At 45.2% G+C, this 24,249-nt stretch overlaps 1 protein-coding gene across 2 annotated transcripts; it reads right to left on the bottom strand.

Annotated features, from left to right (window-relative positions):
• Positions 1 to 9,370: 9,370 nt before the first annotated feature.
• On the bottom strand, positions 9,371 to 23,141 carry TOC64-III (translocon at the outer membrane of chloroplasts 64-III). 2 transcript variants are annotated; one of them, XM_087517584.1, is made up of 14 exons: positions 22,736 to 23,141; positions 15,643 to 15,795; positions 15,331 to 15,455; positions 14,343 to 14,468; positions 14,056 to 14,238; positions 13,838 to 13,982; positions 13,207 to 13,366; positions 11,702 to 11,836; positions 11,014 to 11,214; positions 10,441 to 10,568; positions 10,234 to 10,285; positions 9,914 to 9,983; positions 9,755 to 9,833; positions 9,371 to 9,660 (listed from the first exon to the last, which is right to left on the bottom strand). In XM_087517584.1, the coding sequence occupies exons 1-14, from the start codon at positions 22,939 to 22,941 to the stop codon at positions 9,654 to 9,656; spliced, it is 1,770 nt and encodes a 589-aa protein (XP_087373710.1). In that variant the 5' UTR covers positions 22,942 to 23,141; the 3' UTR covers positions 9,371 to 9,653. The 2 variants fall into 2 exon arrangements, with proteins under 2 accessions (XP_087373710.1, XP_087373711.1); XM_087517585.1 differs by having other exon boundaries at positions 9,371 to 9,833; positions 22,736 to 23,140.
• Positions 23,142 to 24,249: the final 1,108 nt, after the last annotated feature.

Raw genomic sequence — 24,249 nt, forward strand, 5'->3', positions numbered from 1 at the left:
TTATTTTTTGTTTTTTTTCTTTCTTCTTAAAGTGTAGTGCCAACCTTAGAAAACTTCTTCATTTTTTGCAAAAACTCCACTATTATATGCTTAGTCTTCATATTATAAAAAACACAATTTTTTATTAAATTGCGTGTTAGTTTTTCCTTTATTTTCTTTCTTCTTAAAAGGTGATACTAATGCCACTATTTTATTCTTTCATAGAAAACTTTATTATTCTTATTTTGAGAAGTAGAGATGCCGTGGATCAAATACCAATGCAACTAATTCATCCACACTTTCGGAAAATTCTTCTTTTGCAAAAATTTCACTATTACATATTGATTCTTGCATATTATAACAAAGTGCAATTTCTATGTAAGTTGTGCACAATTTTTATTATTATTATTATTTTCTTTATGAATAATACCAAAGCCACTAATTCATTCCTTTTATTGGACTAGTTCTTTTATTGGCACTAGTTCTTTTATTGGACTAGCACACGATACAAAGAGATGGATAAACATTGGCCAAGTGGGGTTCCCTTAGCTTGTGATCCAGATGTCTTCACATTTTATCTTCATTATTATTCGTCTTTTTTATCTCTCACATGCAAACATGGGGTTTTACGCAAATTTGTAGGGGTACTACACTATATGTGCGCACACAAAAAAGTACAAAAAAAATTGAGTTGTAGAATTCCTTTTCTTTGAAATTCAAAAAAAAACATGATCATAGTGCGGATCCTGACATTATTCGGTATCTAGCATGTGGTGTGGAATCCACGCAAAAAAAAAAAAGAGTATGTGGTGTGGAATATGGTGTGGCTGTGCTTTATCTACTCCGAGCGGGCTAGCTTAGCATGCATGCGAGCGGTGGTACACATAATAACAGCAGCTGCTGCACAGCCCGGTAGCTCGCCGAGCCCACGCCTGGGCCGCCGAAGTGGACGGAGAAAAGGTGACTGGCCCAAATTTGTAAATCCAGTCACCTGGCCCGTAGCCACACCCGTCAAATAACATGGTACACAACACATACACCACAGCTCTTTACGTGTCCTGGGCACCCTCATCGTACACATTTGCATGCCTCGCTCGTACCGTCTGTGATTTACTACCCCGTACACTGGAAACGGCCGAAGGCTTAAGCTTCAAAGCTTGAGGAATCCATTAATGAAGAGAAGAGAAAGATGAGTAGCGAATCGTTCGTCCCGTCCGGCCGGCGCGAGTTAGTAGCGGCCGTGGTCGCAGTTCGGTGGTCACGCGCTCTGTTCATCTCAACTGTGGCCACGACGCGGTTCCGTTGCGGTCCCAGCATGGGCACCCACCGTGAGCGAGCGAGGCGCCGGTGCATCTTGCCCGGTGGTTGTTCAGGCCGAATCTGAACCGGTCGGGATGCGTGTGCGGCGTCGCCGGCGGCGCCGCCAACGCCGCACTTGTTCGGCCAGCGCCAGCTCTTTTTCCTTTTCTTACTTATCCCTGACCGGCTCCGCTCGTGCAAGTGGGGATGACGTGGTCCCGTAGCCTACACATGCACAGCTGCGCCTGTTGGGCGGCAACCGCTAGTGGAGGACAAGTCAAAGGCCAGCCGAAGATGCTCCTTTCCCGCTTCTGAAAATGATGAAGAGCCGCACTAGGCGCACGGCCGGCCGGTGCACGCGTGCAACGTCGCCGTCGCACGAGCTGGCCGCCGGCGGCGTTGTGGCCGGTCAGCAGCTGTTCTCTGTGCGCCATTTGTTTATTGTTACCCACCTGAAGATAAGATATTATCGCTCACTTGCCTCTACCAAAGCCCATGCATGCGACTAGTGCTCCTGTAGTACGTTTGACCCGAAAGCCTCGGCCTAACTTGGGCGACAGCTGATCGACCAACCACCCGTCTGGAGCAATCCATGCATGATCCATGCAGGCGTCTCCTACATGGTGTGGCACAGCAAAAATCAGTGACGGCAACACAGCCCAAAGCCGAAAGAAATGGGGGCGAAAGGTGAGTGCAGCCGGGCCAGTTCTGCGTCAGCGCGTGCCCGCATGCCTAACAGCTCAGCCGCCGCGGGCAGGAGCGACCTCATCGCCGACGAGGCCTGAAAAGTGCGCTTGATTCAAGCTCGACGGGCCTGACCGTTACCTGCCATATTTTCCAGGCCTATAACTAGCTGACGAACGAACCAACGAACTGGGATGTCATGAGGAATTAATGGCGCTATCGAGGCAGCGACGAAGTTTCAACGTCGACGACATAAGGTGTTGGTTAAATTTGGTCGAGCCAGCTGCTGCCGGCGACGGCGAGCAGTCTTCAGGTGAGTGGTTATTACCGGCTGTTGGGCAGTTTGATGCAGACGCTCTGCCGTTTCACTCAAATGCTGAATTTTCATCACGAAATGCATCCAAAAACTCGTCATTTTTCCTGCTGTCAGTAGATCGTCGACTTACCCCATCTGAGCAACTGAACCCCCCGCGTCGACCGAGCGGCAGTGCGGATCGAGGGCCACATCTGCAGCAAAACACCCGCCACTTGCATTGCATGTGGTCCGTCGATTCACCGCAGGCAGGTGCGCAAACAGAGTACTCTACTGTACGTAGTGTTGACAGAGAACTCAAGGAATCCATTGCACACTGCTTACTATAATTGCCACCACTGCTCGCTCTTCAGCAATCTGAGCCCAGCCCGGCACGCACAGCAGCTATTCAAATGTGCTGATTGATTCCCTGATCGATCGGTCGGCCTGGCCACCTCTCTCTCTCTATCTCTTGGGATGCTTAAACCAAGCAAGCGCGATTAGCTTAAACTAACCGCGCCTAAAGGTTATCCCTTGTCCGGGCGTCCTTGTCCGCCGCTGCCCTGCTGCATTGCATGGGGTCGCCGGCCGCTCTGCTCTGCTCCGCTGGGGACTACTTAACTGTGTCCAGTGGCGGTGGTCAGAGGTCACACTTGCGGATGTCTTGATCGAAGCACTTTCCCTGTATCTGTTTCTGGTAACACTGCAGTAGGATTGTTTGGAAGGCAAATTTTCATGTTTTGACCCTTTTTTAAAACCTATTCGAGATTTGATCCTAGTTTAAAAAAAATTCAAGATCTGACCATTTTGATACCGCCAGAGTCTATGACGATAGGGTCTAACAGCCTACCGCCAGTGACTTTGACGGTAGGAAACATCGCTACCGCCAACCTGGCTGGCGGTAGCCTGCACAACCCTATCGCCAAGGTACTTGACGGTAGACACGAGCACGCACTGTGTTCAATACTTAGGAGGTTTTGGCGGTAGGACATGCAACCCTACCACCAGGGATGTCATACCCTACCGATATGGTCCCTAACAGTAGCAAAAGAGTCAGATTTTGAATTTTTTTCAAGCTAGGGTCAAATCTTGAATAGGTTTCAGAAAAAGGTCAAAACACGAAATTTAGCGAACCCCGATCCGTTTTCGCGATCTGATCCATCGATCGAAACCCGCATCGGATAATGGTGTTAATCAGTCGGCTTCACGGGTTACGGCGATCTGGTCGCGTTCCCCCATCTGACCTCCCCGCCCCCGATATATGCCCTTGCTCTTGGCCTCCTCACCTGAGCGAACGAACGAATGAACGAATGAAACCCGCGTCTTCCGCCGAGCGGCCGCATGCAGAATTCCAAGGAGAAAAGAAAAGAGATGCGCTGCCTGTGCCGTTGGGATGGACCATGCATGCATGCCGTTTTGCCGTCAGAATTGCATGCCTGGCCCTTTTTTCGAAAGGTTCGAAACGTTGCACGCCACAGGGGATTGCTCTGCCGACGTTCAGGAGCCGAGCAGTGCTAGAGTTTTCAAACGGCGCTGGTTCTGATGAGCGCTGCGAGATTCTCCAGGAGCTCAGATAGTTTGGCGATCCTGGACAGTATCTCGCTCCGAAAACTGTGCGCTACGTATTCTCTTTGTGGTTAGCATACGGCCTCTAGCACATTTCTATGGCCCAGCAAAAACATCTTCCTAGGCAACAGGCTAATCAAGTCCTTGTGAATCCCAAATTTTCTCGAATGTGAGTCTCACTGGTCCGTCCTTTTCAAATGCACCCGTTCCAACGACACGAGTATGCAAACGCCCATGCCCTTGTGCTCCATCCGCTCATCGTATTTTCGTACCTGCCGATCTATTAGTCCAACCATTAGACAGTTAGAAGATGTGACATACACCATGGCCGGCATACTTGAACTGTCCCCAACGAATAAGTTCTGTTCGACCGTGACAGGGTTGGTCCGGTCGGTTCGCCAATCCACGTCTCTCCATGGCCTGCTTCCTATCCGAATCCGCCCACAAATCATGCATGCGCCTTAAGATACACCACTTAAATCTCAATGAGATCGAGATGCCCTCCCTAATCAGTCGTTCCGCGAAAATGTTATACGGAACCATGGTTCAGCCGAACCTACGCTCGACACCATTGATCTCTGAACATTTTTCATAAGGATCCGTGTATGATTGATTAAAAAATGCATGATGGGAGCTGTTTGCATGTTAAACAATGCATGACGCGGATCCACATGTAGCAGGATGTTGAATCGTACGGCGTCGACCATAGGTTCAGCTGAACCATGGTCCAGAATCACGCCTCTCGACGTTCCGTCGCATACATTTGCCCCACTTAACGTTGGTTGCTCGGAGGTTGACACCCTGCTCTATCTAATTTTCTTATCACCCAAGGCATCACTAGTCCGGGTCATGCGTCCAAGTTGATTAGCAATAACGCAAGCCGTTTGCCTTCTCAATTTTATTTTATTTGGAAAAGATTGAATCGTTTGCCAATTAACAGATATTTTACACGTCGATTCGCAAAAGAAAAAACAGACATTACACGTCAAAATCGGATGCGTCTACGGAGGAGATTGCCACCACCAAGACGTGAAATATCTTCTCATTTTCTTGTTTTGCCTTGTGAAATCTAGACGTGGAGGAAGAATGTTGGGTGGTTCTGTGGTGCTTGCTTGTAGCCAAACGCGTGCTAGGGGCTATACCATCTTTGACGAAAGATGAAAGGCGTTACGAGCGTACGGCTTGTGTGCATGGTACAGTGTTACGTACCGTAAAGCTCCACGAATCCTGTTCTGTACGACTACGTGCCATGCCATGCAGTGCCGGCGTAAATACATGCATGACTTCTGCCTGATTTATTTGGCGAACATCAAAATCGACCGACCCAAATTTGAAAGTCAATCGACTGACATGTAACTATTGTTTAAAAATTAAGTAGCGGCTACTCTTGTTAGTGTTCGTGTGCAACGTGCGTAGCACATCGATCATTCCGTGAGAGAATCAGAGGAGGGATGGGCATTGGCAAGTGACGTCTTGTCCGGTCGGAGTCGGCCATAGCCAGCAGCACTGCACCTCCTCGATCGATCGTCCGTCAGGTCCCGTCGGCTTTATTTTGCTTTTCTGGCCGAGCCCCGCGAACCGAACCTCTGATAGAAAGAAAGAATTCGCCGGTGAAAAAGCAAACGGCGTGGTGCACGCACGCACTATCAGCTCAGCTCTGTAGTGGTCACAACGGGGTACACCGTACACGTACTGTGCATGCATGATGCGTACGTGCTGGAGAGGCCAGGGCGCGTGCGTGCAGGCGTCGCCTCTCTGCTTGAGCCTCTCGCGCGCACTGTGGACGACGCATGCACCTCACCTGTGGGCAATGGGCAACGGCGCTGGCAGAGCGAGCTCTCACCGTCGGACGTCCCTCACCGTCACGGACTCACGGGCGAACTCTAGATAGACGGGTCACGCCGCGCGTGGGGCGGAGCAGACCGGCCCGGCCGGCGGGCGCAGGAAACCAGTGAGTGCGGCGGTGGGTCAGGCGCGGCAGGGGCCCGGGAGGTGGGTGGCCGGACAGTTGCATGTACCCGGCAGGCACCGGCCGCGGCGGCAGCGGGGAGGCTCGCAGCCCCGCCGGTAGACGCGGACCGGTTACGTGCACGTCGACATGCTGAACATATATAGTACCAGAAAATAGATCAAACTACTCAATTGACCATGCAATTAAATTGTAGGGCATATATGTTCCCCGCGCTTTAGCCAAGCAGCTAGTACTCCGTACGAGTACATGCCATGCACATGCAGAGCCCATCCTGATCGAGCTTTGATGAGAGTGAATGACAGGTTTGTTAATCGCCGTGTGAACGTCTGCATGCCAAACAGAGCATCCTACCAGTACCAGACCAGTGTTGCATGCACAGTGATCGAGTTTACAGGCCATCAGGCTAGCCATAGTGGGGTAACTTAGGTAGTAACTTAACACACCTCAAGACAATTTTGCTTATGTGGCAAGTATTTAATGAGGAGAAATGTGTTTGGAGTAACATAATATGTTACTGTAATATAGCACTTTCCGAGGTAAAATGAGTCTATAAGGCAATAAATGAAATAATATATGACACTACTACTAAGGTATTTTGCAGTATAAAAATAGTAACTTAGACTAGTGTCATATGCATAGTTACTCCTCACTATGACCAGCCTCACCCACAAAGTTGCAGCCATGCATGCACTGACCCGGCCGGGATCCACCACATGACCTGCATCTACATCACATGCACGAAAAGGAATACAGACACCATATGCTGGCGCTGGCGCTGGCAAGATGAATGCTACACAAGGCCCGTCAGGCGTCAGATAGGTAGATCTCGCAGCGGAAAGCCATGCAGCAGGGAATGCGATGCTGTGGTTGGTTGCAATTGCATGGTGGTCCGTCCGTCCTCTCGTACGTGCGAGGTCGACCTGCCCAGCCGCGCACCAGTAGTAAGTAAACGGGACGACGTACTAGTCGGCAACGGCAACGGCAACGCACGCAGCCAACGTATCATTCGCCATGGGCGCTGCTGCACGAGCGTAGTGGCCCAGATGCACCAAGGAGACGAGGATTGGAGAGCAAGTTGGTGTAGGCCCAAGATAGCGCTGTTGGATCGAATATATCGGGGGAGCAACTAGTTAACTAGCGCTCTTTCGGAAGCCTCGCAACGATCAGCGCTACTTGGCACGTTCTCAGTCATTTGCCACGTGTTGCGCTCTGGGCGCTCCCTCCAGATTTTTTTTATTTTTTCACATGTGTTTTCGGCTTTTTAAACGGTTTTTTTTTGTTTTTTTGACGTTTTGGTTTTCCTCCGGTCTTTCTTAGCTTTTCGATAAAAAAAATAAATTTCGCGAAAAAAAACGCATTTCCTTTTTTTTCACGAAAGTCACGGTTTTTTTCCCGCGAGAGTCACGACCGTGCCTTTCGGAAACAGAAAAAAAACACGTTTTTTTGTTTTTCTTTCTTTCGCGAGAGTCACGGTTTTGCTTCCCGCGAGAGGCACGGTTGTGCTTTCGCGAGAGTCACGACCGTGCCTTTTGGAAAAGGGAAAAACAAAACGTGTTTTCTGTTTTTTTTCTTTCGCGAGTCACAGTTTTGCTTCCACGAGAGGCACGGTTGTGCTTTCGCGAGAGTCACGGCCGTGCCTCTCAGAAAGGAAAAAAAATACGCGTTTTTTTTTCCGCAAGAGTCACGGTTTTGTTTCCGCGAGAGGCACAGTTGTGCTTTCGCGAGAGTCACGGCCGTGCTTCTCAGAAACGGAAAAAAAACGTGTTTTCTGTTTTTTTTTCTTCCACGAGAGTCACGGTTTTGCTTCCATGAAAGGCACGGGCGTGCCTCTTTCGAAAAAGGAAAAAACCGTGCTCCCGGTTTTGGTTTTTTCGCCTGGTTTTTTTCGTCTGTTTTTTTCGTGAAAAAAAGTTTGTCAAAACCTATCAACATGGGATCTAGTTTTGAAGATCTCGACGCGAGGAATCCAATAGTGAAAATGGTTCGAGATTTGGACGCACGATTTAAAAGATAAAACGTTTTGAATAAACGGATCTACGAAAAAAAGAAAACTTTCAGGTTGCGACACGTGGCATGCTGCATGTGCGCCACTTATCGCGATCTGAGAAAGTGAAGTGTTCTTTGCAACGAGTACTTAGTAATTTCGACATACCGGTCCATGCTAGCACCGTGTATGATGATTGGTCCGACCCGGCCGTGCTAGCTAGACTGGTAGACCCCCAAGCAACCCAACCCCAAGCTCGATATGAATAATGATACAAGCACGTACCACATGGGCATGTTTATTAGAGAGTCTGCTGGTCGCTTTATTTAACAATCTTTGCTAGTACAAAAGAAAATATCTTTCCCACTCCTGGAAGGGTAGGGTCCGGAGGAAGGTGGTTGCTATGCTCGTACTGGGATTTCATGTACTAGTTCCTTGATGAAAAATGGCCGGATGGGGGCTAAATTCGTTGGTTCATTAGTCTCGCATGATCGCCACGAGTCGCTGGGCGGTCCGTCGTGCCGGCGCGGGCAGCGGTCACGCCCTATTCATTCTCTCCCCATCTCGTAACCTCTCGATAGCTCCGATAAAGTTTGAACTGTACTGTGGTCACGACGTACTGTTCTGTTCACGCATGGTCCCGATCATGAGCATTCGTTCGCTCAGTTCTCAAAAAAAGAAAAAAAAATCCCGTTCGTTCGGTCGCTTCGTGCGATTCCTTCCCCCGGCTCGTGCGATTCCTTCCCCCGGCTCTGCGATGGCGAAAGGGATCACTTTCCGTTGGGCAAACGCTAGTGGAAGCCAAGTCAAAGGAGAGCTCCTCTCCTCCGTGGATAGATGCAGTTGGGGATGTTTTTTTTTTCTGTAACGCCCTCCAATGATAAAATCATTTCTCTTCCGGTTGCGGAAACAAGAAGTTGGAGATAGCTTAGGCGCCGGCACCTTGCCGCGTACCAGTCGAAGCACAAGATCAAGCTGTCCTCTTTACCGCTTATTATTATTACTCAGAGCGCGTGTGAACTGGTATTGATATTGGTTAGCCTGATACAATAATTCGTTAACGGATGACGGCACCTGAATGTCTGATGTAGATTAGCACGGAGCAAGCTGGGAATCATCATGCACCGAGACATCTGGGGGCAGACACCTATGATACCAGCTTTTCTTTCCCTGCCACGTCGCTTGATTGCTACTCTATAACCAACGAGTCAATGGCCTAAGGCACAGCTGGTGCTCCTGTACTTGATCCAAAAGTGACCCAACAGACTAAGCCTAACTTCGTCAGTGAACGCAACGCCCAAGACCCCACTTTCATGTCCATGCACAGGACCGACGGTCCCGCGCTGAGCAATCCATACCATCATATTAGGCACACATCACTGACCCAGACACCTTCAGGTACATGAAAATTCAGTGACAGGGACATGCAAACAACCACACCAAAAGAGAAGGTTGAAATGTCTTCTAAATTCAGTGAGAGCAAACATGTAAGCAAAAAGGGTTGTTGCCCAACAGCCTCAGTGAGACTTCACCTGAGGCTGCCGTTTAACCTGAACCTGAACGCCGCATCAGTCATCAGAATAGCAAAAGGATGCATACGGCAGCACTGCGGACCATTTTACTGGCAAAATCAAGCTGTTTCAACAAATAATTGTCAAAATCGATATTATACATGACGGGGAGCATTGGTAGATCGGACATTGCTGCTATGATCGACTCTCAAAAACCTACGCTCTTTTTACTTTGCTTTCTCAAAACTTGGGGGGGAAACGTGTAAAATGACTCCACAGATAACAGCTCCGTTGCCACCAGCAATGACTATTCAGTACCTTGCAAAGCCCACACAGAGCATATGTGGCATCACAGATCCATGGCGCTTAGGTACTTCCGTTCCATCCCCAAGACACAAAGAAGTTGTTTGTGCACAAAATCAGCAGCCATATTTTCAGAGAAATAATTCCATGGGCTTGGCACTTACGGGAATAGCTTCTTCAATCTATTGATAGCTACGCCAGCCGTCTTGTTCATTGGTTCTAGAACAAGGGCATGGCTAAAATCTGCAAGACACGGTCAACAAGTAAACAATTAGTTTATCCAGATTACTTGAGTATCAAGCAAAGGGAAATGAAAGACAGACCATCGACAGCCTCCTTATAGTATCCAAGCATCTCTCTTGCCGTGCCTCTTCGCAAATAAGCTTTGACAATCTGAAATGTTACATAAATAGCAACTCAACCAATCACACAAAACTCATAAACCATCACAATCTCAACAGAGTTAGAACATACTCCCTCCGTTCCAAATTACTTGTCGTGGTTTATTCCCGTAAGGAGGGAGTACATTTTTATCTCATTGGCTACACTTACATTTATAAAGTAGAATAATATGTAAATGTGAAGGTATAGGTCATATCATGCTTCAAAGTTGAAAGTTGAAACTAAGAAAGCAGATACTAACCTTTGGATCAATATCGATGGCGCTAGTGCAATCTGTCTCAGCTTGGCGATAACTGAAAAGTCCAAAATAAATAATCATGAGTAACCAAAGTGCCAAATAAACACTCATGCATCCAAGCCCTTCAAAGATAAATGGCAAACATTCATACATGCCAGCTCTCTATGATAGATTGGAGACAAAATATTACAAGGGGGGAAAAGATCGTACTTAGCTAGCTCTAGAAAAGCCGCAGCTCTGTTACTGTAGTATGTGGCTACTTTGCCATTTAATTTGATTGCTTCAGTATATAAATTTATTGCCTTTTGCCATTGCTTCTCCTTAAATGCACTGTTACCCTGTCAAGTAGCAAGTGATAGAAAAGAACCCCAAGTAAGAACAAAGACAATATAATTAACACTCACAATCCTGTATGGGAAGCTTTGCTTCCGAGTCAAAAGTGATAATACTCCTGGGACATGAAAAATAAGTTCAGTGCACAACCAAGGATTTGTGTGTGTGCATCCATATACAGAGCAAGTCCCTAGATGCAGAGACTAGCACTTCCAATCTATCAAGTACTAGAATGTAACACCCATAAAGTGCAATTCAATTTGTCAAACTCTAAGATGTAACACCAATCAGTTCTTTCTTCAAGTAGTGAACTACTGTCGCATTGGCATAGTATGGTACCGTAACTATTGTAAGATAATACTAGGAAAAAGCAGTGGTTGTGGTTCTTTAAGCAAAAGTTTGAACAACAAAAGCTACTTGTAGATGACCATAATAAAGATGGGAACTGACTTTCTCTTTAGCAGCTTCAGCAGCTTCTTCACTCATCGCCTCTTTACTTGAAGGATTAGATTTGGCTAGGACCTCAACTTGCTCTTGGATGGTGGCATATATGGCTTGAGTGGTGTCCAGCAAAAAGCGATCACCACCATGCCTCGCAATGAAGGAAACCGAAATAGGACACTTGTCATGTGTACCGATGGGAACAGTAACCTGAAAAGGAAATCAATATTGTTGAATCGGTAAAAGGGCAGTAAAGGCTTATTAGGAATGAAAATCCATGCCTTGTAGCTAAACCCATGGGTAAATTCATACCCTCACCAACATTTACAAATATGATCAATATATATCTACAACCTTCACACATGATGGATAGATCGTGAGAATAACCACTAAAATTCATAACCATGGACAGGATAATTTGCTTCTCCACAAAAATCAGAAGTAAAATCTCAGAGATAATTTGCTTCTCTACCCACACATCAATTAACTGAAGCAACTAAACAAAAATAAGCAATTGTCAGCTTTTCACGGTTGGCATATGAAAGGCCAAAGGTCAATGCATTCATACCACTAGCTATCAGCCACATGCAATAATAACAAGGTTCAAAGGCAAAAAGAAGTACAAAAGGAAGCTCATCAGAGGTAATAACAAGGTTTGCATGCTAGTAATCTAAAATTACACTGAAAAATACCATACCTGACAACACCCAGACATACTAGATAAAGATTGAAGGCATAATGTCTCAGCATTGTAGCTTGTAGACGAGAGCTCCCTGGCATTAAGTTTTGGAGGGCATCCCAGAGCAGTTGGGATGACCAGAATTCCATCATCCTAAGGATAACATAGCATCACAATTAGAAAAGGCATTTCTACATTATCACTTAATAAGATGATCATTCATCACAGCAAATCCAGTTGCATGCAAGATTGCAAAACAAGTAAACGAAGCAGCAAACAAGCAGAAAGGAAAAAAAATCTCCTCCCATCAAGGATACAGTAGGCAAACTGTTGGCAGGGCTTGTTTTTCCAATAAGAATTTCCTCTCAGATATTGTGCACTACCAGGTGAAAGTACACTGCAAATGAACGTTTACTTCACTCCAGCAGACACAGGTTTAGAAAAGTAAGAGAGGTCGAATTTGCCCCTGAGTCTAAACTCTGATGTTAAAAGATAGAAACCAAAAACAACCACCGCAGACCAGAAGAATTGGCTCCAAATTCCAAACTCTGACTCGCCACTTTTCAGGTTCAGCCAGTTTTGGCCCATCAGCCGGGTCAAAAAGAAAAAAACGATAAATCTAATACAACCTCCATCCCAAATCACTTGTATTTGATTTGTCTACTATAGAGGAATGTATCTAACACGGAGTACATTTTTAAGGAAAATAATTCATAAATAATATTTTCTTTGGGGAAAAATAAGAACTATTTTCACACGCCAGGCCTGGTCTTGCGGGCCAGGATAGGTCCATATGGGCCTTTCAGGGCCAGGATTTCCCAGGCCCAGCCAGGCTGATGAAGATTTCTGTGACTTTCTCAACATATACAGAAGAAACGTGCCAGTTTGAGTTCCCTTAAAAAAAGGCAGGTCAAATGCAAAGAATAATGGCAGAATTGTTGGGGTTGAAAAAAAGTGATTGTATTTTGTTTGGCCAGTAAAGATGGACATTTTCCACGATATGCACTACTTGATGCTATATAAACTCCAAGGAATTATCTGAATATCATATTCCAATAGCACCTAATATTCCTGATAATTGTGAACAAGCTGGCTTAGGGCAAACAAAGCAGTTTGCCAAGTCAACTCACCAAACTTGTGGGTAAAACCTTTGCAGTTAACCGTGTACTTGCCTTCCAGCAGAAATATATATATTCAAGTTTACCCTCATAATCAGTTGATTTCTTGATTTGATCCACTTGGCACATAATACATAAATTTCATATAAAAAAACATTTGTAAACACTACAAAACACTAGCTTTGTTTTACCAATTGAAGTCCACAAGCTTTGAGCAGATCACATTTTCAGAATCAAAGAGATACAGTATAGTGTTTTCTTCAGTGAAATATATCCAGCAAAACTATAGGTAATGGCAAATGAATGCGCCAAGAAACTAATCACAGGATCAACAATGGTTTTTCCTGATAATGTACGCACATATACAATAATTTCACAGAATTGTAGTATGAACTCAATATTTACCTTAAGAAGTGTGTTGAGAGCTAAGCGCACTTCCTTTCTTGCATCTTGGACGATATTAATAGTTGAATCACCATCATCAGACAAATTACCAACTATGGAAGCATCAACAGCAGACTTTGCTGAGTTTATCCACTCGTTATGCTGATCTCTAAATTCATGCCTGGATTGAATAATAAAATAGCAATATTACATTGCATCACAACGACATGTCCAAGTATGGCAAAGTGAAAGAGAAATTTGTATATTTGTAAGGTGAAAATTCTAACTTATATCATCAGATATATCATAAACAATACAAGAGCGTTCATCTCAATTCTAGAACAAGTCCAAAATTTCTACACCAAAGCCAAACCAAAGTAAGACAAGCATGCCAGCCAGATTCTTTTATGTACTAAACAGCATTTGATGTTCTTTGTTGGTGACCACCAAAACATGAAATAGTTATAAGAAAAGAAGAGAACCATGCAACCCTACGAAGTTCAACTAACAGTACCGTAAAATGAACCTACAACACGACCACACCTGCTTTTACATGGCTAGCAGCTAGACAGCAGGCAGAAACCACAGGAGGAAATATAAAAATCATAATTCACAATGAACCATAGGATCTGTAATAATGCAGGAACCGTACTTGTGAAGCAACTGCATGGCACTAGAAAGTGCTTGCAATGAAGAAAACTTTGAGTCCCCATTCTTTTGCCCGTTTGAATAGTTCCGCAGGCTGGGTATTTTTGAAGCCAAATAATTTCCAAGATTCACATGACTCAAGACTTGTCCTGAGGAAAGGCATGAGTTAACTTCCAGCAAATAAAAAAAAGACAAGAGATGGTGTAAAGAGGATGTACTTACTTCCGTACAGCTTTTCCACAGATTTTGTGACCACCTGAGTTAACCTTCTTGCAGGTATCTTTGAAATTTCAAAACAATCATCTGCTATGTAGAAGTGTCTGGGTAGACGAATATCAGTATAAGATAATTTCAGAAGAAGATGACCAACACGACGCAGTACAATCGGATCCTTTGCGAACCAGCCTACAACAGAAAGAAGAAAATAACAAGACATGATGATTTCTGTTTAGAAGTCAAGACCTATAAATTTCATGTAGTTTAGATGAATAAAGATTCTTTAGAGGTACCTATAGTGTCTAGGCTAGGAGCTACAGGAATAACACCACTGTTGGATATAACAGCATGTGAAGGCCGGAACGCCAGTACGCCACAATAGCCACCTGGTACCCTTACTCCTCCAATGGAATCAATACCTACCACACCACATTATCAGTGTAGCACTTATGTATGTAAGTTAGAGACATGATAATAACATTATAAGAAGCATAGACAGTTCGACAGAAAAAATAACAGTCAAGAAAGATCCAGTACGAATGATGGCAGATTTCAAGATCCAGAAGCTTTTAAAAGTCCAAGCCTCGGTAAGAAACTGTACTGGAATAACCCCACATAAATTTAGTTACAAAAAGGGGAAAAAACACATAAGTTTCTCTTTTATGCTTGACATCTACACAATAAAAATAGCAGACCCACTGAGCAGGGATATGAATTAAATGGCTATAATCCTATATCCTTGCAGACCGGTTATCTTCCTCTCCATTATATTATTATTTCTAGTGGTGTCCAGAGTAAACTCGATAGATAGTAACTATTGTCTTGTTATCTTTGGTAGAATATGCTGAATTGTCGCAAGAAAAAACAATCTTTGTCTGCAAAAAGGTCACAGAATGAGCTTGAGATGCAACTAAAATCCGGTTAATCCATCAAGTGCAGCAAGTGCACAAGCACAACTTTGTAAAGTATCTGTTAATCAAGAGAGAACCAAGTTTAACTATGGGTATGGATTCACATTTCACCACGTGAAAACAATCGTGAACACTGTCGAGTGACGAGCAATACCACTAGTAAAAACAAAATGCTGCAAACACTAGTAAATGAGACAGCAAGTATCATAAGTTGCATGCAAATGCTACATTGGGGAAAATTCCCCTGGTTCTCGCTACTTTCAACATTAAAGATCTGGCATCAGAAGGATAATGAAGCACCAGCAGCAAATAATAATGTTAATAATCTTCATTTTTTGCTTAAATAAGAATGCTCCAAAGAGCAACTTACCCAAGGCGAAATCTACCATGCCACCAGCAACAGCAACAGCTGATCCACTTGAGCATCCTCCAGGTACTCGATCGGAAGCTGCAGGATTTGTTGGTGTACCAAAATGTTTATTCTCACCATGGATACTGGACAAGCAATGTACATTAAGTCAGCACAGATACAAGATTATTGGAAAGCTGGAAAACTACTCCACAAATCTAAGGAACATGTATCATCTTTATGACACGGCACTAAAAACTAAAGAAAAAAAGAAAAAAATTAAGCCTTAATACAGTTCCGCGAAGCTACGTACAGAAAGCAAAATGAAAATACCTATATGCCATCTCATCGATGACAGTTTTCCCAACACAAATAGCACCACCGTCTACAAGAGTTGAAACCACTAAAGATGTTTGTGTTGCTGCATCATGTGTCTTCGCCCATTCTAGGCTGCCAAAACTTGTTATATAACCACTGACATGGAATCTGCAATCATCAAAGCAAGTGTATCATACAAGTGCTCAAGGACAAGTAATACATGCAGAAAGGACTGTAACCATGTAGATGAACTGGTCTGCCACGTTCCAGTAAGCACAACAACATTTTTGGGGCAGTGGAGTGTACATTAAAGAATAGAAGCAACACAAATATACATGGTAACATGGATGCTATTGAGCACCAAATAATATGCCACGGACATTAATTGGATGCTTATTCATACAATACAATTCAAGAACTGGCTGTAAAGTAGCAACCATCTATTTGGAATTTTGGATAAAATAGCTTCCACAATGGTGCTGGTAGGATTGCATGGGATAGCATTTCCTTAATGAGCACGAAATAATACTACCTCCAATCCAAAATGTAGGTGTTTTTAGCATTTTCTTTTTCGTTAGTCAAACATTTATAAGTTTGACTATCTGTTAGAGAAGATTTATGATTGCTAACCAGGCCTGCTGCCCAGTAAGATTTACTTAGTATATTAAATTAATCATCAAATTGATACTACAAGATCTATCATGAAATATACTTTTATAATGTATAATTACTTTAATGTGAGGCAACATATTCGCACAGAAACTGCTGGTCGAAGTACTAGCTTGAAGACTTTCAATGTCCTAAAGGACATAATTTCGGTTCGGGGGAAGTATGCCACAAGCATATACTGATGCTTATTTGTATAAATACATTCAAGGATGGCTGTGAAGTACCAACCATCTATTCGGAATTTTGGATGAACAGCTTACACCCGTGTCGGCAGGGTTGCAGGGAAATAGAATTTCCTCTAGAAAACAGATATAGCCCACGACAAAGTTTCCAGAGAATACCTCAAGTACTAAAGCTCATTTAGGGAAATATTTAAAAGATCGGTATAGATTTTTAGAATTGTTATAGCACTATAGCTAACAAATACATCTACACTGTGTTCGGATGTCTGAATTAGAGCCTTTGTATTGGATTTGGTATTGGCTACTTGCTAATTCAGGCATTCGGATGTTTACAGAAACAAGCGGACCGAAACGAGCCCAATACAGCATGGAAATCGCGTCCACTAGCGTAGCCGTGCCGCAATACAGAGGTCTGGGGCTCCGATTTGGGTCGAATTGAGCTGATCCCGGAAAACACAACGCTTCAGGAGGCAGCGGCGGCCTGCCCCTTTCGTCCCCGCGTGACACCAGCCCTTTCCTCCCCGCTCGAGACGGAAGCTTGAGGAGGCGGCGGCGGCGCAGGTATGTATCCCCGCTCCCTGCCCCTCCTCCTCCTGCCCTGTCCAGTGGCGGCGGACCTTCAAGCCCGCACAACTGCCACACATTTCCCCCTGTGCCCCTGCATCTAGCTGCCCGGCGCACCCTCCATCCGCTGGTCGGTGACCCCCCCCCCTTGCCCATCTTCTTCTTCCACTTCTTCTCTGCCATTTTCTTCTTCCCCTTCCTCTTCCATCTTATTCCCCCTTCCCCGGATCCCCTTGTTTCTCTTCTTTACTTCCCCAGGCAGCCCCTTCTAAGTTCCTCCTCTTCCCCTGTTCCTATTCTTCCCTTGCTCTCCATGCACATGAATTTACTAACCACAGATTCATCTTTTGCAGGTCCTTTGCAGGGTGTGCAAACATTATTTGGTGCCGTTGTACATTTTTAGAATATTTGTAATTTTATATTGATATATGATCATTCAATTATACTCACACATTGTATAGATTTTGATTTGATGCATAAAGCACAAAGAATAACTCCGCCTATGTTGTCTCAACATAGCCGGTCCCAAGCCCGGGTGAAGGAGGAGGGTTGTGATAGGCTTGGCGAGCCAACATAAAAACTCAGCCACTCTTATGGAGATGGAACCCAAAAGATTTTCGTTGGGGCGTAACCCTCTCAGCGACGCGCCACATCGGAACCCGGGTGTGGTGGAAAGTGGGCAAGGGCCAGGCCGTCACCCCCCAAGTGGCGCGCCGTATCTTGATCCGGATACGGTGGCAAGTGAGCGAGGATCGGGTCGTCGCATCCTTAGTGGCGCGCTACATCGGCGCCCGGGTGTAGTGGAAAATGAGCAAGGGTCTTCGCATTTGACTCGACGGGTGCGAAGGGTAAGGAAGCTAGCCGAGCCTAGGAGGATTCGCTTAGGTAGCTGGAACGTAGGGTCTCTGGCAGGGAAGCTTCGGGAGCTAGTTGATGCAGCGGTGAGGAGAGGTGTTGATATCCTTTGCGTCCAAGAAACCAAATGGAGAGGACAGAAGGCGAAGGAGGCGGAGGATACCGGCTTCAAGCTGTGGTACACGGGGACGGCTGCAAACAGAAATGGCGTAGGCATCTTGATCAACAAGAGCCTCAAGTATGGAGTGGTAGACGTCAAGAGACGTGGGGACCGGATTATCTTGGTCAAGCTGGTAGTTGAGGACTTGGTTCTCAATGTTATCAGCGCGTATGCCCCGCAAGTAGGACACAATGAGAACACCAAGAGGGAGTTCTGGGAAGGCCTGGAAGACATGGTTAGGAGTGTACCGATTGGGGAGAAGCTCTTCATAGGAGGAGACCTCAATGGCCACGTGGGTACATCTAACACAGGTTTTGAAGGGGCGCATGGGGGCTTTGGCCATGGCATCAGGAATCAAGAAGGAGAAGATGTCTTAAGCTTTGCTCTAGCCTACAACATGATTGTAGCTAGCACCCTCTTTAGAAAGAGAGAATCACATCTGGTGACTTTTAGTAGTGGCCAACACTCTAGCCAGATTGATTTCATCCTCTCGAGAAGAGAAGATAGGCGTGCGTGCCTAGACTGTAAGGTGATACCTAGAGAGAGTGTTGTACCCCAGCATAAGCTGGTGGTTGCTGACTTCCGCTTTCGGATTCGTGTCCAGCGGGATAAGCGTGCCAAAGTCGCTAGAACGAAGTGGTGGAAGCTCAAGGGGGAGGTAGCTCAGGTGTTCAAGGAGAGGGTCATTAAGGAGGGCCCTTGGGAGGAAGGAGGGGATGCGGACAATGTGTGGATGAAGATGGCGACTTGCATTCGTAAGGTGGCCTTGGAGGAGTTTGGAGTGTCCAGGGGAAGGAGAAGCGAAGATAAGGATACCTGGTGGTGGAATGATGACGTCCAGAAGGCGATTAAAGAGAAGAAAGATTGCTTCAGACGCCTATACCTGGATAGGAGTGCAGACAACATAGAGAAGTACAAGATGGCGAAGAAGGCCGCAAAGCGAGCTGTTGGTGAAGCAAGGGGTCGGGCATATGAGGACCTCTACCAACGGTTAGGCACGAAGGAAGGTGAAAGGGACATCTATAAGATGGCCAAGATCCGAGAAAGGAAGACGAGGGACATTGGCCAAGTCAAATGCATCAAGGACGGAGCAGGCCAACTCTTGGTGAAGGACGAGGAGATTAAGCATAGATGGCGGGAGTACTTCGACAAGCTGTTCAATGGGGAGAATGAGAGTTCTACCATTGAACTAGACGACTCCTTTGATGAGACCAGCATGCGTTTTGTGCGGCGAATCCAGGAGTCTAAGGTGAAGGAGGCTTTAAAAAGGATGAAAGGAGGCAAGGCGATGGGCCCTGATTGTATCCCCATTGAGGTGTGGAAAGGTCTCGGGGACATAGCAATAGTATGGCTAACCAAGCTTTTCAACCTCATTTTTCGGGCAAACAAGATGCCAGAAGAATGGAGACGGAGTATATTAGTACCAATCTTCAAGAACAAGGGGGATGTTCAGAGTTGTACTAATTACCGTGGAATTAAGCTGATGAGCCATACAATGAAGCTATGGGAGAGAGTCATTGAGCACCGCTTAAGAAGAATGACAAGCGTGACCAAAAATCAGTTTGGTTTCATGCCTGGGAGGTCGACCATGGAAGCCATTTTCTTGGTACGACAACTTATGGAGAGATATAGGGAGCAAAAGAAGGACTTGCATATGGTGTTCATTGACTTGGAGAAGGCCTATGATAAGATACCGCAGAATGTCATGCGGTGGGCCTTGGAGAAACACAAAGTCCCAGCAAAGTACATTACCCTCATCAAGGACATGTACAATAATGTTGTGACAAGTGTTCGAACAAGTGATGTCGACACCGATGACTTCCCGATTAAGATAGGACTGCATCAGGGGTCAGCTTTGAGCCCTTATCTTTTTGCATTGGTGATGGATGAGGTCACAAGGGATATACAAGGAGATATCCCATGGTGTATGCTCTTTGCGGATGATGTGGTGCTAGTTGACGATAGTCGGACGGGGGTAAATAGGAAGTTAGAGTTATGGAGACAAACCTTGGAATCGAAAGGGTTTAGGCTTAGTAGAACTAAAACCGAGTACATGATGTGCGGTTTCAGTACTACTAGGTGTGAGGAGGAGGAGGTTAGCCTTGATGGCCAGGTGGTACCTCAGAAGGACACCTTTCGGTATTTGGGGTCAATGTTACAGGAGGATGGGGGTATTGATGAAGATGTGAACCATCGAATCAAAGCCGGATGGATGAAGTGGCGCCAAGCTTCTGGCATTCTCTGTGACAAGAGAGTGCCACAAAAGCTAAAAGGCAAGTTCTATAGGACGGCGGTTCGACCCGCAATGTTGTATGGCGCGGAGTGTTGGCCGACTAAAAGGCGACATGTTCAACAGTTAGGTGAGGCGGAGATGTGTATGTTGAGATGGATGTGTGGCCACACGAGGAAGGATCGAGTCCGGAATGATGATATACGAGATAGAGTTGGGGTAGCACCAATTGAGGAGAAGCTTGTCCAACATCGTCTGAGATGGTTTGGGCATATTCAGCGCAGGCCTCCAGAAGCTCCAGTGCATAGCGGACGGCTAAAGCGTGCGGAGAATGTCAAGAGAGGGCGGGGTAGACCGAATTTGACATGGGAGGAGTCCGTTAAGAGAGACCTGAAGGATTGGAGTATCACCAAAGAGCTAGCTATGGACAGGGGTGCGTGGAAGCTTGCTATCCATGTGCCAGAGCCATGAGTTGATTGCGAGATCTTATGGGTTTCACCTCTAGCCTACCCCAACTTGTTTGGGACTAAAGGCTTTGTTGTTGTTGTTGTTGTTGTTGTTGTTGTTGTTGTTGTTTTGCATAAAGCACAAAGAATAAGCAATTCCATAGTTTGTCATCCGAACATGATTTGGTATTGAAAACTCATTGAGATTCCAAGGCCCAATTCCATGAGCATCCAAACATGTGAATTTGTATTCATGTCCATTACAGTTTCCTCCCTGAATTGAAATTGAAACCAATTCAATACAAAGGCCTTCAATACAGACATCCGAACACAGCGCTACATTTTAAAGGTTTAGACTCTACATATTACAGTTACTGAAAGCAGATCATATTTGCAGCGCAATTATGCAGATTTTACTTTAGAGATACATAATTGTGGTCGATTTTTGCCCAAAAATAGGCCCAATGAACTACTTCAGGCGAAGGAATCAGCAGCCTGACCAATAGACAGTAGAATATGAAATGCTAGGACCGTTTTAAATAGGACAAAGAAGGTCGGCATTTCAGGCTTTGAGTTGGTCTAGGTGAGAAAATATTCTGAAAACTATGAAACTATGGTGTTATCAACATAATCAATCCATGTGTTTATTGAAGTACTTGATAATTAAGTTTCCCTTCATTTTATCAAACAGGACACAAGCGTCTGTGCCACAATGATTTCACAACAGCATCACCAAACAGAATTTATTGAGTTTTAAAGCACAAGCCATGAGTCACCAAGCTTTAGGTTGAAAAAACTAATACACCTTTAGTTTGGTATAAGATGATGACTAAGGAAGTTCAAGAAAATTGTTTTGCTTCCATAAATTCCTATGATAAAATAAGTTATAATCTGGCAATCTACTGATGTTCAAATACCACCTCTGTGAGAAATGTCACTTCAGAGTAGAGTAATTGGCATACCAGTAAACAAAATTTAAAGCAAAATGTGGTTAGAAAATTACCCAAAACATCTCCACTAGTTCTTTTTTCCTGAGCAGCACCCTCAATTCTTTTGAGGAGATTTAAATCGACCTAGCGGGCAAGAAATTACGAGTATCTAACAGAGGGGTAAGTATGTTTCTACAAGAGTCTGCTTATGAAAAAGAGAGAGTGGAAGCTCAGCGTGCAACACAACATGTTAGCATCAACAGCTGACGGTCGCAACTCCCAATGCTTGCCACATTAGCATCTCATCGACAAATAACGGGGAAGATTGTCTGAACAGTCACCAACGAGCACAGGTGAAGTTCACCCCCTACCAAAAATGTGCTTCAGAAACCAGCAGTAGATGCCTAATTAGTCTGTCCTATAAATAGTTTGTAATCTTCCCTTAACTTACAATCATAACTCCCAGGATTACATCTAGCAACTCATAATTGGCATGGTAAAACTAACGATCTAAATTTACTATTAACTCATTATTATTATGTCACCTAATGCCTATGGAATCTAGCATCTTATAGTATAAACCACACCGCGAGCCACGATGCGTGCTGAAACTACTGAGCTACCTATTTCTAGTGTAGATTGTTAAGTACTAACTGCGATAAATAACACCATAATAGTTGTATCTAAGACAGGAATTTTGGGACGGAGGGAGTACCAACATCCATGTGCTTGCAGGGCACTGTTTTCCTTTTTGGCGTCAGCCATTAAAAGTTGGGCAAGTCATCCATGAAGCTGCCCTATGCGCGGCAGAGGCATTACAGTCATTCAAACAACATAGAAACAATTCGGCAGATACAATGACTCCCTGCTGAGTAAATTCCATCAGCACGGCCCACTGGTACCAGCAACACAAATCCAATCCCCGTAAATAAACAATACCGAATCAGTGCTAGCGCGATCGAATCATCACCCACGTTATGCTAATATAAGTCGTTCCCTACCTGATCCAATCCGGGTTAGAATTTAGAACGTATTACCAGCCAAACACGAAGGGGTGGGGGGCGAGAGCTTACGCGTCGGCGATGGCGAAGCAGAGGTCGGTGAGGGGGTGGCGCGCCTGGGGCGGCGGGGGCTGGGGAGGCGGCAGGAGCTCGAGGCGCGACACGAAGGCGCCGTGGTCCGGGCGGGCGGGGCGCTTGAGCCGCTTCGCCGCCAGAAGGACGCCGGCGATGCCGAGGCCGAGCAGCACCCAGAGGTTGGCGGCCGTCGAGGACGCCATGCGCGGGGGGAGGAGGGGCCCGTGCGCTCCGGGCGGGCCGGCCGGGGGTGGCGAATTCGAGGGCTAGGGTTTTTAGGGGGCGGGGTTTTTGAGGCGAGGGCGGTGGGGAAGAGGAAGACGGCGAGGCCCGGAAGGAGAAGGCTCTGCGTGGTGGATGGATAACAGGCGCCGTGGGGATCCGTGGGTGCCGCTGCTGGCTTCGCGGAGCTATATACCAGGGGCGATACGAGAGGGCGAACTTGCTTCGAACAGAGATGTACCAGTTTGAATACTTCACGCCACACTTTGCTTTAACCTGAACATCTGCCGATGGGAGCGGTGTTTTTTGGTGAAATTTGAAAAGCTAGTTTGTTTTCTTGCTTGAATTTCAAATATTAAACATTTTAATTTCTCCTTAAACTTTTTTTTTTGCAGGAAAACTTCCGTTCTATTCATCAATTGTTATGGCAGTACAAAGAACACCAGAAGTGGCAGAAATTACATTCAATTTCGTAGACCACCTAGCGCGACTACAATTATTGAAAAACTATAAGTCACTCTAAGTGGTTTTAGCCTGATGAAGAAAATATGTGTTGATCTTTATCTTTTGATTGAAAGCGTATTGCTCATGTGTTTTGAAGTCAAAACTCTGTGAGCCTTTAATGGCAAGTTATGGGAAGGCTCGAGGTCACATAGCCATTTGGTTAGGGCCAGTACCGGCTAAGGCCATCACACTTTGGCGAACCAAATGTAGCCTTGCTATATGGGTAATACATGTATTTCTAAAAAGAAAAGTACTTCCTCTATCCGGAAATATTTGTCATCAAAATAAATAAAAGAAGATGTATTTTAGTTCTAGATACATCATTTTTTGTTCATTTTGATGACAAGTATTTTCGGACGGAGGGAGTATATGTTAACTAGCGGTACCTTTGCAATGCAAGCAATTGCGGAGCTGGGAGAACCAAGGATTGGGGAGGGGGCAAATGAGTCAAACTTTTGATAACATAGACCAAATACATGTCTTTTTCTAAAATCCAAGAGATAAATTGAAAAACAAACACATATGTGCACAAATGTGGGGCGCCTCCATCACTGAATGCAAGATATTATTTACACGAGCCCCCTATTCTATGCTTGAAAAGTCAAACGGAGCCTAGTTTACATGCAGCCATTGTTGAAAAATTTCAAGACACTATTTTCAGACCTCATTCCGAACAATAATTTGCACATGTACTGTATATGTGTGGCATGAGTGTACCAGTTTTCACCATACATTGTTTTGTACTTGTTGTGCACAAAAATTACAAATATGAAAATCAAAATAGG

This window comes from Triticum urartu, chromosome 4A (genome assembly GCF_056163025.1).
Source record: "Triticum urartu cultivar PI428250 chromosome 4A, HENAU_Tu73, whole genome shotgun sequence".
Lineage (NCBI taxonomy): Eukaryota > Viridiplantae > Streptophyta > Magnoliopsida > Poales > Poaceae > Triticum > Triticum urartu.

Excerpts from the sequence above, each read along its gene's own strand:
- TOC64-III (XM_087517584.1), bottom strand. The coding sequence starts at position 22,941 with ATGGCGTCCTCGACGGCCGCCAACCTCTGGGTGCTGCTCGGCCTCGGC. Across the intron at positions 14,469-15,330 it reads CATGGTAGATTTCGCCTTGG|GTATTGATTCCATTGGAGGA; the intron begins GTAAGTTGCTCT and ends GTGGTGTGGTAG. Across the intron at positions 10,569-11,013 it reads CTGAAGCTGCTAAAGAGAAA|GGTAACAGTGCATTTAAGGA; the intron begins GTCAGTTCCCAT and ends GCTACTTGACAG.